At 55.0% G+C, this 13,986-nt stretch overlaps 1 protein-coding gene and 1 long non-coding RNA gene across 2 annotated transcripts; one reads left to right on the top strand and one right to left on the bottom strand.

Annotated features, from left to right (window-relative positions):
- Positions 1-210: 210 nt before the first annotated feature.
- On the bottom strand, positions 211-1,304 carry LOC115832325. The gene is made up of 3 exons (XR_004027735.1): positions 1,157-1,304; positions 484-555; positions 211-327 (listed from the first exon to the last, which is right to left on the bottom strand). It is a non-coding gene; the product is annotated as an uncharacterized LOC115832325 (long non-coding RNA).
- A 5,484-nt stretch (positions 1,305-6,788) lies between these two features.
- Positions 6,789-10,373, top strand: NKX2-3 (NK2 homeobox 3). The gene is made up of 2 exons (XM_003255326.2): positions 6,789-7,345; positions 8,849-10,373. The coding sequence occupies exons 1-2, from the start codon at positions 6,988-6,990 to the stop codon at positions 9,580-9,582; spliced, it is 1,092 nt and encodes a 363-aa protein (XP_003255374.1). The 5' UTR covers positions 6,789-6,987; the 3' UTR covers positions 9,583-10,373.
- Positions 10,374-13,986: the final 3,613 nt, after the last annotated feature.

The following is a 13,986-nucleotide window of genomic DNA, read 5'->3' as shown; positions in this document are numbered from 1 at the left end:
AGGAGATTATTGGTGGACCCAGAGCAGCTAGAGTGCTCTGTCCTTGGCTGGTGTAAGAAGCCAGGGACCCCACTCTTTTCTCTTAGATTTGGCCCCTGCATTTTAAGGCAATCTCTGAAACACCTTCCAGTTGGGGTGATCCCAAGACAATACAACCCCCAGTCTAAAGTGGGGCTGTTGGGAAAGAAAGGAAGGTCAGTTTGCTCTCACCTGTGTGTGGTGCAGTAGGGGTGGGTGTTCCTGGTCTGGGAGCCCCCATCTGGTCTCAGGGATGCCTGGGGCCCAGGCCTCATGGTCACCTCCAGCTCTGCACTGGTTCTCTTCAGACTGCCACAATAGAAGGAAACGGAGAAGGATCTGCCTGGAATGGGGATTTCCATGGGGAGGGCAGCCAAGCCTGCCACCTGGAGCCCCACAGACCAGCTAGGGCCCACTGCTGAGGCCATGGGGGAGTGGGGGCTTGGGAGGTGGGAGAGGTCTTACCAGTTGGAGCAGGGCACAGAGTAGCTTCCCTTTCACAAGCCCAGGGGTGCATGGGCATTTTCCTGAGCAGCCCTGAGGGTCAGAAGCAGAGGGGCGGGATGGGGGAAGGAATGTGGGGCTCAGGAGTGGAGTCTTGCTCAGTTAGTCTCACCCCACCTCGGCGAAGCCCTCCTGTGCTGCCCTGATTCCCTTCACATCAAACATCTGCAGGGGCCACGATCAAAAAGCCTGAGAGCATCAGAGTGGAGGGGGTAAGAAGGGAGGGAAAAGAGGGGAGTGAAACAAGATGAGGGGAAGAGTGAGAAAATGGGCAGGAGGGAAACAGGTGGGGAGGAGTGGAAACAGTGAGAAAGGAAGCTGAGGAGATGGGGGAGGAGGTGAGGAAGAAAGGAAGTGGGGGAAGGGCAGAAGGGAAAAGGGGTGGCAGAGTAAAATGGGCTCTGTCAGAGAGGAAGGGGCTACGAGGGGAAAAAGGCTAGCAGTGAGGGAGAGGAGGAAGACTGCAGGCGGAAGAGCGCGCGCGTTTTAGGATCCCCGACTCAGAGGCTCTGCCTGGCCTCAGGATGCGGCGAGCCTCAAGAGGTAAGAAGGTCCTCGCCTCTGCTTGGCAGGAGTGCGGAGAGGTGGCGGGGAGTTCGAGAACCTAGAGGCAGGTTCGAGAACAAAGGCCCACCTTATGCGGGCCGGCCAAGTCTCCCTAGTCCTCTTCGCTAGGGCCCCAGGCCCTTGGCGGGCGGATGGAGAGAGATGCCCCAGGAAAAAGCCCAGCACTGCTAGGCCCTAAGTGCACGGGCTTGGAGATGCGGCGCCAGTGGCGGGCAGGGCACAATGAGGCTTGGGGCCCTTACAGTCGCTGCAACCTGGAGGTACCTAACCGGGCACCTCCGATCTGACGTGCCGGCGAGGCTGCGAGGTCCAGAGCCTGGACCTGGTTCCTAGGGCGCGCCATTCCTTCTGACCCCTGTGGCGTGCGTCCTGGCTCGCCGCACCCGCCTGGTGCCTCGGCCCTCTCTACTGTTCCCTGGCTGATTCTGAACAAGGCCAGCAGCCCACAGCCCCACCCGACCCCCACATCTCCGCAGGGTCAGGCGAGCCGAGCCGGAGCTGCGCCGGGGCAGTGGTGATGGCTGGCCGTCCCTGTAGCTTCAGGGGCCAAGGGCAATCGGGGGGCTAGGCCCGCAGACCCAGCCGTCCGCTGACGCAGCGAAGGTCTAGCGGAACCTTGGGGATCGCTCTCCCAGTGCCGACCGAAGACCCGGACCTCCAGGCTGGACGCGGCGAAGGCCGCATAAGACGTTACTTAAACATGTTATTTAAACAAGCCTGCAGTAAACGTTTCTTTCCAAGTGAGAAAGGTCTTTTTCGTTCTCAGACGGTTTGAAGGTATTTGTGCCAACGTGACCCCCAGGGAGATTTGGAGGAAGCTTTCTACGTCCTAGGAGGCTGAGATCCCACGGAGCCAGTTTACGGTTGAGAGCAGACAGTTTCGAGTAGATAGCTCTGGAAGAGACACGAAGAATCTTTCTTGCTTCTTGGAACGCGATAACCACATTTCTCTCTCTGTTCCTCCACTACTAAAAATCAGCAATCCGCACAGAGCAGGCAGCCGCTCTGGTTCAAATGAATTAATTTTCCCAAGACTGCAGCCGCTCTTCTAAACTTTTTAAAAGTTTAAACACATTGAAATTTCGCTACAGAAAGTTAAACGCACGCTAGCAACAACAAAAAAGTTAAGGAATGCATTCAGAATTCCAGTTTAATCCTCAAGTTAAAACTGCTCACTGCACGCCCAAATAGCACACGCAAACAGTACAAATAAATGTCTGTATACAGGAGTCCTTTATTTAGGACTATTTGTTTTTTTGTTTGAAAAAATATTGATTTTCATTCAACAAAGATACAGTCTTTTCGACATGTTTTATTAACAGAACTGGTTTTGGTAAAGAAAGTGTAATTTACATTTTTATCTTTAAAATTTTTGGAGGGGCAGATCCACAAGGATAGCTGTGAAGTCCTCTCCCTGAGAAATCGAAAGTCACATTCTCAGCAAGGACCTGTAATTTACAAAGAACTATACAAATTACTGTATTCGGACTAATTTTCTCCCAGGAAAGAGAAACAGTGATTAATTTAGAAAACTCAATTCCAAATAAAATCTATGAAAATTTGGCATTCCTGCAAACGCATGCAAAACAAACTGAGTGCTTAAAACAGCATTTCAAAATCTCTTTTATGAAATTCCTTCGACAAGAAAAAAACCTCCTGAGAAATTAGAACAGTTTAATGCCTTCTAGGACTCACTAACCCAGTTGACATTTCTTTAAAAGCATAAAATGTATTCACCCGTCTCGCAATTAAAATGCTATTGCTTCTGAATTGCTTTAAAAAATGGATAGCTTTCTAACATTCCTTAACAAAACACCAAAGCAAAGCTCACTTGCGCATACACACAGACACACACACCCCACCACCACCACCGCCACTACCACCAACAAATTAACAAAAACCCATTTAGTGGGTCTCTCTCTCTGTTTCATAAGTTGACATTGAAAATGAAACTTCTAGGAGCGCAATAAAAAAAAAAAGAAAAGATTCACCTGAAATGTTTTGGCTATCTGAGTTCATCACAGGATGATTTTTTCATGCTTTAATAGAAAAATCTCTTCTGATTGTAGTGTTACATTGTTACATTTTGATTAGAAAGCCACGATAACTTTCAACTTGTTTGCAGCCTTGGTTACATAATTAAATGACCATTTGAAAAGTTGAGAGAAAACGGGATAAGCAGTGGCATTTACAACTAAAATTATCCATTATCTGCCTATATTTATATGTGCATTAAGCAATCTTTGTGTAGACAATAACAGCTACGAGAACACTTTACAGTTTTCAAAAAATTGTCACATTTTTCATTTGATAATGCATTTATTGTAATGGCTAGCATGTGGTTTTCCCTAAAAAAAAAAAAAAGATACAGACGTTTATGCATCTATTCAGCACTTCCCCTTCAAGGACTTTGCCACCATTTACTGATGATCTTTAATCATAGGGTGGGGGAGAGAGCTTGTATAAATGTATGAGGTGATGAAAGGGTAGGAAGGCAGATACACTCGATTAAAATAAAATCAAAAGCTTCCATGGATGCAGCCATACTTACTTTATCTGACAGTAATTAGCTAAACTGTCTGGAATGAAAACCTATTATTAGTAGAGCACAGCTCGAGGATTTCAAAGATCTACTTTTCAGACGAGAGAATGCAAATGCCGCAGAAGGCGATCGTAACTGGATAGGTGTTGGAACCAGATCCCACTCTCTGATAAGAGACTCCTGCGGAGCAACTGCTGCTGTACAACTACCGCTCTCGAGTTCTCCTCCTCTCAGGCCCGCGGCCGTCGCGGGTACAGGCTGAGCGCGCGGGAAATGAAGGCCACCTAGATGAGATTGGCCTGGTGGGGATCCCTGCGGGGAAGCACGGCCACTGGAGAACCAGACCAAGGGAGTCTGAACAATACTGAGGGAGTAGCTGGAGACAACCCAAACTCCTGCTCTGGGCATAAAACTCAGATCAACTTTAGGAATGCGGTAGCGGATAGAGGTTTTCCGCAGGCTGGAACAGCACTGCACTGGGCTGGGTATGGGGAAAGGAAGCGGCTATAAGGCCTAGGCGCCGCCCGCTAGACCCCTTCGCCTGGGAATCCTCACAGGCCCTGGTGGCCTACTGAGGAGCAACCTGCCTAGGGTCCTCAAGAGACAACCGCTTAGGCCTGGCGCAAGGTACCTGGCCCGGGGGCGGCTGGGGCGGCGGAATTTGGGGTAGAGGGGCACCTGTGGGCCTGCTGGTGGGGAGCAGACAGCCCCCTGCATGAGCTCACAGAGGCACCCTGGTGGGCTCCGGCGGCTGCAGAGCATCTGTGGGCGTGTATCGGCGATCAGGCGCTGGAGGGGCGCTTTGTCCTGGTCGCAGTTTTAAGACCTGGATTGTTGGGGCTATATTTATGTAAGGCCTAGGAGCGAAGCGAGACTGAGAAGCAAGGGAATGTAACAAGGAGAAATGCAGGCTTCGGTTGGAAACTAGGGGGAGAGAGATTGTTTCGATAGCCTTTCTCCTTTTCTTTTTCCAGAATCATGAAATCACCCGAGGAGAAGAAAACTGGGGACTAGAACAGAGCAGAAACATTTCCCCTGAGACAGTTTTGCCCCGGAGGCGGGGTGGGGAAATGGGGCTGGAGCTCAGCTTCCTGCTTTTACGCTCGGTGGCCACCGTGATGCACACACACTCAAGGTCCGCCACTCCGCAGTGCCGTGCACCCCTCTGCCCCCACCTCGGAATCTTTGCGCCCGAGCGCTCGGGATCCACAGCAAAACCAGGCACATTCCTCCCTCTGCAGACTCACCGCCTGGTTTGTAGACACTGGTCTCCGCCTGGGGCGTCAATAGTTGCAGGATTTAAAGCAGAAAGACACCGGGCGCCCCTGTGGCTGAGGAATGGCGGTTCCAGCGCAAGACCCTGCCCACAGAGGGTCTCTCCCTACTGCCTGCGGGCCGCCGCCAACCTAAGTACTCCGGGGCGCACGTGGCCCGCGCGGCATCCCAGCTCCCCGGGCGGACCCAGGGACTGCCTCTCCACATTTCCGCTCCCTTCTGCAGAGCCCCGCCTCTCCCACCTCCCGACAGGCTGTTCTTTCTCCCTTCAACCTTGGGCACCCACTCCTGTCGCCGTTGCGGGACCTGCGTGGCAGCCCTCCACCCTCGTACCCACTCCCAGCCGGTGTCTTATGCCGCTCGGAGGCAATGTCCACCGTCCCTGCATCTTTCACCTGCCCCTTCCAGGTGAGACGGGTCTCTTCCAGCTCCGCCAGCCTGACCGCCAAAAAAAATGCTTGGAGCGGCTCTGGCCCGATGAGGACAGCCACCGTTGAGCTGGAACCGTTCCCTATTTTTTTAAGGCCAGCGCTGCACACGGGTCTTTCTGTGGCCCTCAAAGCAGCGCCCGCTGCTCCTCACTGGGCTAGGCCTGGTAGCGAGCAAATGCCTGTTGTGGAAGAAGATGGTCCCCACCAGCGCGGAGTTTCCAGAATCTTTGGGGGACCGCATAGACTCCCCCAGAAAACAACCAGGGCCTCATGAAGGTGCCAGAAGGCGTGTAGATAGAGAAACTTTAAAAGCCTGTCGGAGAGGCAAGGCCTACATTCAGGCTCCTGATTTCAACAGGCGGAAAAGAAGGCCGCCAATGCTGGGTCACCTCCCTTGTGAGGACAGATCCTGCTCTCAGTATGTGCCACACTCCAGCCACGCACCACCAATGCAGTCAACAAACACTGCTTGACCTCCCATACCGAAAAGCAGTCGTTGACACGTACTGAGCGCTTAACATACGTGAGGCCCTGCACTAAGATTCTGGTATGTTTTGCCTCATTCAATCCTAGCAATGACCAATAAAGGTATTACTGCCTTCGTTTTATAGACGAGGAAACAGACTTAGAAATGCCGAAGATCACACACTGACTAGGCCAAGCAAGAGCTGTCGAATACCAAAGTTTAGTCATAACTCTATCTTCCTTTCACATACTGCTCTGCGCGGCTGCTGCCAGGGATATAAGGGCAAAAGCAACGCCGGGATACTGCCCTCACGGAGCTTACAGTCTAACTGGGGCGACCAGGCAGGCACATACAGCTATAGAATTAAGTGGGAAGTGATAAGTGACATGCATGTCCTTTGCTAACACAAGCTGCAAGTTCAGAGCCTGAAAGAGGGGACTTCCGGCTAGACGATCTAGGAGCTCTTCCTTGGAGAACATTTTCCACTCGTGGAGGCTAAGGGTCAGAAACATGTTCCAAGTGGAGAGAAAGCTTGAGCAAAGGCAACAAGTTGAAAACGGACATGTCGCCCACCCACAGATAAAACACTCTATCTCCTCGTGGATCCAGCGCCCGGTATTTACCCGCCAGGAAGTTTTCCTGCCCCGCGCAGCAGCTGAAAAAAACACACTCCTGGGGCATCCTTCCCTGGCGTTGGTTCGTGGACAGCAAGCCTCCCAGAACTGGCCTAGGTCGGGAAGGTGCAGCCACGTGGGAATCAATAGTTCAGGAACCGGATCAGTGCAGCCTCGCCCGCAGCGTCTCGGACTTCAGGACTCTATACTAGTCCTTGTCTATTTCTGGTAGAGCCGCAACATCCCACTCGCAGAGAGCAGGGGGCGTGGCCCACATGAGCCGGAACCTATGGGGAGGGAGGTTGGGGCGCCGGCCCCGCCCCCCGACGTGACGCAAGTCTCCCGGACAGAGGCTTCGGAGCCCGGGCCCCAGTCCCTGCAGTGGCTGTAACAAAACCCAGACCCCCAGGTCCCGGCCAATGGAGGCGATTTAGACTGGAGTGGGACCGCGTCTGTCAAAAGCCCGACTCGGCAGCAGCGGCGGAGTCCAGGAGGAGAGCTGGAGCCGCCGCGCTGCCTCCCCGCCCCCGCCGGGATTTATTATTTGGACTGGACAATTAAGTGGCCCTGATGATGTTACCAAGCCCGGTCACCTCCACCCCTTTCTCAGTCAAAGACATTTTGAATCTGGAGCAGCAGCAGCAGCACTTCCATGGTGCGCACTTGCAGGCGGACTTGGAGCACCACTTCCACTCTGCGCCCTGTATGCTGGCCGCAGCTGAGGGGACGCAATTTTCTGACGGAGGGGAGGAGGACGAGGAAGACGAAGGCGAGAAATTGTCCTATTTGAACTCACTAGCCGCAGCCGACGGCCACGGGGATTCAGGGCTGTGTCCCCAGGGCTATGTCCACACGGTCCTGCGAGACTCGTGCAGCGGGCCCAAGGAACATGAAGAGGAGCCCGAGGTCGTGAGGGACCGGAGCCAAAGTGAGTAGAGGGGGAAAGAAAAACGCACCCGCACACCTGGAGCAATGGCAGAGCGCACACAAACAGCCCACAAACCTTGCCAGCGCAGCTGCCCACCCCTTTACCCTTTGGCTGGGGCCATGCCTCCGCCCTGGTCACCGACAGCTCCACAAAGCGCAGGTACCTGCAAGGGAGCCAGGGTGGAGAGACAAGGAGTAGGTGACCCTGACAACTACTCCCCCCAAGAGGGGGAAATGAGGGAAGGTAAGGTGGTTACTGCTGCCCTGATGCTGAGAGACGACGTGGGCTCAGCGCCTGGGTCCTCATAACTGGCAGTAGTTTTGCTCTTCCACCCCCTCCCAAAAGGCTCTTCCCCCAAAAAGGGCAGGAGCCTGGACCTTTTTCATTTTCCCTCTAGGGTGAGATGAGTTCTCTTAGCCCAGGGCAGCCACCCCTTCTTCTCCGAAAAGACAGCCCAAGCAGCCTGTGTCTCTCGCACCCGCAGGGGCAGGAACTTTGGTGGAGGCCAGCTGGGCGGTTTCCTCCCTTCTCTGCTTGGAGCTCAGCGTCCTTGAACCCGTGGCACTCGGTAAAGGGAGAGGAGATGATCGGAAAGTGCGTGGGAACAATGTCTATTCCGCGCGACCATAGCTCTCACATCCCTAAGGCTCCAGCCTTTTTTGAAAATCCGTAACGTTTTGCTTTGTGTCCCAGGCTGCGGGCCGAATAGAAAACGCGCCGAACTTGAGTCTGAGATCTTGGCTGCTAACATCGGACGGGAAGTGAATTGAGAGGGAGATGGAATAATCACATAAAGTCCCCAAGGACGTGTATTTAAGAGGACAGAATCACAGTCTTTCCCCAAGAGGCGGTTTGATGTGGCAGAGGCCAAGGCCTATGCTCTCATAGTTGCCAGAGCCTAAAATCGGCATGAAACTGTCTATAACTAGTCAATCAAACTTCATTTTCAAAGGGCACACAGACGTTGTCATCACATTTGCATGTAGTCTTTTATAAGCCACACACACACACACACACAAGTCCCTGGGCCATGCACAAGCGTTACACTCAGAACAGATTTTCGCGCAACCCATGCCCACCGGCCCACTCATACCAACAGGCCTCACACCTTCAGTTATCCTTGGTGGAGTAGAAGGCAAACGAGTTTGCAAATACTGTAGTTATTATGTAGTTGCAAGCCTTCATCCTGAAAATAGTCATTAGCACGTCGAGCCGCATATTTAATACAGAGTAATCTCTTCTCTCGCAGATGCTCAAGATCCAAATAAACACGCACTAACTACCCCTCTCCACGAAACGCGCCTCCGCCTGCTAAGGGCGTTCTTTGGGTACTGGGGCTGTCGCAGGGTCCCACAGCGCCAGGAGCCACAAACGTTCCCAAAAGTCCAGCCATTTACTACCGCACGCTCTGCGCAGCCACCAAAAGGGGTCACGGTGCTCCAGGACAGGAGCCGCGGTGCGGCCGGGAACAGCTAAGGACGCTGTTGTTTGCTTCTTCCGCAGAAAACTGCCAGCTGAAGAAGTCTCTAGAGGCGCCCGGAGACTGCAAGGCGGCGGAGGAGAGCGAGAGGCCGAAGCCACGCAGCCGCCGGAAGCCCCGGGTCCTCTTCTCGCAAGCCCAGGTCTTCGAGCTGGAACGCAGGTTCAAGCAGCAGCGGTACCTGTCGGCACCGGAGCGCGAGCACCTCGCCAGCAGCCTGAAGCTCACATCCACGCAGGTGAAAATCTGGTTCCAGAATCGCAGGTACAAGTGCAAGAGACAGCGGCAGGACAAGTCTCTGGAGCTTGGCGCACACGCGCCCCCGCCGCCGCCGCGCCGCGTGGCGGTCCCGGTGCTGGTGCGGGACGGCAAACCGTGCGTCACGCCCAGCGCGCAGGCCTACGGCGCGCCCTACAGCGTGGGCGCCAGCGCCTACTCCTACAACAGTTTTCCCGCCTACGGCTACGGGAACTCGGCCGCGGCCGCTGCCGCCGCAGCTGCCGCCGCCGCCGCCGCGGCGGCCTACAGCGGTAGCTATGGCTGTGCGTACCCAGCGGGCGGCGGCGGCAGCGGCGGGACCTCCGCAGCGACCACTGCCATGCAGCCAGCCTGCAGCGCGGCCGGAGGCGGCCCCTTTGTGAACGTGAGCAACCTAGGAGGCTTCGGCAGCGGCGGCGGCGCACAGCCGTTGCACCAGGGTACTGCAGCCGGGGCCGCGTGCTCTCAGGGCACCTTGCAGGGCATCAGGGCCTGGTAGGGACGGGGCGGGTCACGCGGCGGGCACCCCAGCGCAGCCTGGCGCCGCGGGACTGAAGCTCGAGAAGGGCCTGACCTAAAGGTCAGGTCCCCTCGTTAAAAAAATATATACGTCTCGCTCCTCAGGGCTTCGGATCGCAGCTCACTCGAGGCCTGGGGAAGGGGGCTCAGGGGCGAGGAGGATGACTGGGTCCGGTCGCCAGGACTGTCTCTGAGGCAGAAACGCCGGCTGGGCGCCGGGGAGGACGATGGCCCCGACCCTGGCAGCGAGGGGAGAGCAGGAGGCTAGGACCCTGGCCGCGCTTGGTTCTTCCAAAGCGAGAAGGGCTTCTCTTCCTCGGCCTTTCCGCGGCCTCCGCGAAGCGTTGGCGGGGAGCCCAAGGACATAACAAATTAAAAGCATGAAGGAGAGAAAAATGGGGGTCGTGGCTTGAGAAATTCCAGGCCCTACCGATCCTCTGCCCCCTTTGCGAGCCTGGAGCGCCACAGCACAGTCGATTTCGTTTCGCAGCTGTCTCCCCTCCGCAGCAGATACCTTGGTCCAGATCTCCGGATTGTCGGGGGACGCAGGACTCTTCGAGGAAAACCAGCCGAATGAGATCAAAATTTGGGGGTGGGGGAGGCTGAACAAACTCGGGACCTGGTGGCCCACCGGAGGTGTTACCGGGTTTCCTTTCTGTTTCGTATTCTGTATTCAGCACATATTATCTATCTATATAACTATAACCACACGCCGTGTACACACCCGCTGCCACACACTACAGGAGTCAATAAACAAGGTGCAATATTTTCAAATCGTTGGTCGGCTATAGAATTTGTTTAGCCCCAAAGAGTGGAGAGGAATCCTTTAAATAGGGCGGGAAGGGGAGGAAAAGTTGCGAGGGGGAAAGCCATCCTCCGTGGGCGATCGCAGGCCTGGTCTCCCATGAGCCAGGCCCCAGGCTGCAAGTCTGGTCTCTTCAGGGCTTTGTTCATTAATTTCTGTTTACTCTTGAGGGCTGGACAGGTCGAAGGCTCCGGGCCATTTGAAGTCCCTGGCTTTGCAGTTCCCCCTAAGTTTTACCCAGATGCTTGGACTAGCTGGATAGACCTGCGTTCGGTCAAGTCTTGGACTCTGCCCCACCTCGAGGGTCGCCAGGGAAAAGGAAGCCTCGCTCGCAGTCCCAGCTGTTGGCGGCGCGAAGGCAGCTCCCTCCCTGGCTGCAGCCAGGGCTACCAACGCGCCCCGGGGGCGCTGCGCTGCGCCCCGCCGCGGCCGAGCTCTCCCCCTTGGCCGCCCTCCCTTCTCCCCCGGCGGCCGCGGCTTTATGCGGCTCCTTGTCACTTGCGGAGAATGCCTGTGCGAGGCCTGTGCTGCCACACGGCCGATTGTGAGCGTGCCAAGGCGGGTGAATGGGGAGGCCTCAGAGCGCCGCGCCATTGTGGGGCCGGGCCTCGCTGAAAGGCGGCTCCGGGCCGGGAAGGTGCGGAAAGAATGGCTTTTTATTGGAGTCCCGAACAAAAGGTGTGGTAGGAAGGCGAGGTCCCCTGCGCGAACAAAAACCCCAGCGCGTCGGATTGACGTCCCCCCCGAGCTCCCCATTGCTTCTCAGAGCGGGGGCTTTGTGCAGCAGTCTGCTCAACAGAGGGACGGAGAAATGTGCGGGGGGTTTTGTTCCCCACTTTTTGTGCACTGGGGGAGGGGGCGGCAGGAGGACGGGGGCTGGGCGGGCAGCAGGGAGGGGCGCGCTGATTAGGCCGAGCCGGCCGGGGCTCTGAGATGTTCAGCGGGAGTCGGCGGCCTGAATGCTGGGTCATTATTGCTACAAGTTTAGCAATTTCACCCTTACAGGAGGGGGTGGGGCTGCTAGGCTGTGGCGGGGCCGCCCGGCTGGGGAGCTGGAGAGACCCGAGGAGGAGGAGGAAAAAGAAGGAGGGGAGGAAGGGAGGCAGGCAGGCAAGGGAGCCCTCCGAAGCCCTCTGACCGCCCAGGATGCGACTTGGACACATCCGAAAGGGCCTAGCGGGAGGCTAGAGAAGCGGCACTTGGGGGCGAAGACCTTCCCTCCCCTCGCCTCTCAGGCGGCAGAAAGACCCCAGAGCCCAGCGTGAGCCAGTGCACAAGACTGCCAGTCCCGCAGCAACTCGCGGCCGGTTCCCTCCTCTTTCACGTCGCCCCCGAACTGGGACACAGCCTCCCACCACCGCGATGCCCCAATCCCCTTCCCTACAGCGCTCCGTCTTCTGGAGCCGTTACCTTCCCATGGATTGCTTAGGCAAAGGGCTGGAGAGGAAATTCTTGGCTCCTTACTTGCTTCTCACAGCCTGCGGCTGCAGACTTTCATTCATTCATTCATCCATTCAGCTAGGTATACTGAGCACCTACTATGTATTCACTTGTACTGTTGAGTTGCTGGGAACGGTGAAAAAAAAAAAAAGTCTCCCTAGACTGGTGGATTTTATTTTCAGGTGTGCAGGTGTGGGTGGAGGGAGGGTGAGACGATAAACAAATGCAAAAACAGTAGACGAATTCTAAAAAGGAAATAGAACCAAACGCTGGGAGCGGGGGTCTTTTCAAGTAGGAAAGCCTGTTGAGATTACATTTAAGTCAATGCCTGAACGACAAAAGGAAGTCATTCCAACAGTGCTTTGCTATCTCAGCCTCCATGCCTCTGCACATGCCCTCCCGTCCAGCTGGAATGCCCTTCCATCCCCATTTTTCTGGTGAACTTTTGCCTCTCCTTCAAGGCCAAGCTTCTTTCCTGAACCACCTAAGTAGAGGTAATCACTCTCACATTTGTGCCACCAGAGTCTTAGGTACTTTCCAGTATCATAACATGGTGTCATGCAAAGATTTATTTGTCTCTCTCCCTCCACAGGAGGTTGTGGAGGGCCAGGTTGGCATCTTTTCCCTCTGGGATAGGTACCACAGTAGGAGGAGGCCATGGGGTACCACATGGGGCCAGGAGGGTTGTGGGATGCCCCCTGGGCTCCGTCAGCACCTCTTCCCTGGTGCTCCACGGCTGCCTGAATTGCCCGGGTGCTGTTGAGCTGTGGCCTTGGCTGCTAGCTTAGAGGGAAAAGTGGAACTGGAATCTTGGCTTCCCTGGGCCTAGTTCAGGACACTTGGCAACCCATCTCCAACCCAGCCGATGGTCCCCCCTCTTCTGTACCCCCTGATGCTGCCTAAGGACATCCCTGCCCACAATGTTGCACCTCGTCCTACAGCTCAATACCTAGAACAGAAGGGAGGCTAAGACCTTGGTGAAGACCTTGACCCCAGGGCACAAAGTTTGGGGCCTGGGGAACACTAGGATGTGTAAGAAACCCAGAACCCACATCTGGGACCCAATTCGACTTCCCCTACATTCATTAGGTGCAGGGAATGGAAAGTCAGCAAGACCTGGGCTAGCGCCCTGTGAGAGCTCACACCCCAGGTGGAATTTCAGCACCTTCGCTCTAGGAACTGAAGTCTCTAGGAAGAGCTGCCCTTGCTCCACTGGGGGTTTCCTAAGTAAGCAACTACTTTGCCTCCAATCCAGTCCCTTATCCTGCTGGGCCTTGGCCTCTCAGTGCTCCCAGCACCACACCCCCACTTTCCTTGCTGGGCTTCCTCTTGCCCTGAGTTGGTCTTCCTTCACTCTGCATTCCCTCTTGTTCTGGAAAAGTGGCTTGTGATCCTCACAGAGGAAACTGAACTGGTTTTGTGGATTGGCTTCCGCAAGTTTGCGTGTCTTGAGATACTTGAAGCCAGCCTAGACCAGCCCGCTCCCTACCCTGCTCCGGAGCCTGCAGTCTCCAGGTATAAATAGCTCCCACCACTTCATTGGAGGATTTCCCTACTGCTCATTGCTGGGGTTCCTCCATCGGAGGTTGAAAACCCTTGACCAACGCAGGTACCTCTTCCCTGGGCTCCCTCTCCAGGGTAAAAGTTCCCCCTGACAGGACAAACTGCTGCTTCATTAAATTGTCCTGTAAGCCAGGAGGAATCAAAATCCACGCAGGCCTTCTAATGACCCATGAGACTTGGAACAGGCCAAGTAAGTTGTTCCTCTGGGCTGTGGTTTTTGAGATCTATGGTAGAGAGAAGGGTGAACCATATGATTTCAGAGGTCACTTCAGGTTCAACCCTCCTGGGTTCCCTTGGATGACTGTGTAACCCCTCCCCACCCACTAAGCTCAGGGTGGGTTGGCACCACTGGCAGAAGTGGGATAGGTTTTAGATGGCTAGTACTTTTTCCTGCAAAGCCTGATCTTGAGGATCTTGAACTCTGAAGTCAGACTGAGTCCATTCTATTCTCAGCAGCACCACAACCAGCAATGGAAACCTTGAGTAAGTTAGAAGTGCCCTGAACCTCAGTTTCTTCCTCTATAAAATGGGTATGCTTGTAGCACCTCTTTTTTTTTTTTTGCCTACAGTGAAACA

The sequence above is a fragment of the Nomascus leucogenys genome, chromosome 3 (assembly GCF_006542625.1).
Source record: "Nomascus leucogenys isolate Asia chromosome 3, Asia_NLE_v1, whole genome shotgun sequence".
Taxonomy (NCBI): Eukaryota; Metazoa; Chordata; class Mammalia; order Primates; family Hylobatidae; genus Nomascus; species Nomascus leucogenys.
The sequence above is the reverse complement of the archived record's forward strand: the minus strand, read 5'-3'. Positions and strand labels throughout refer to the sequence as shown.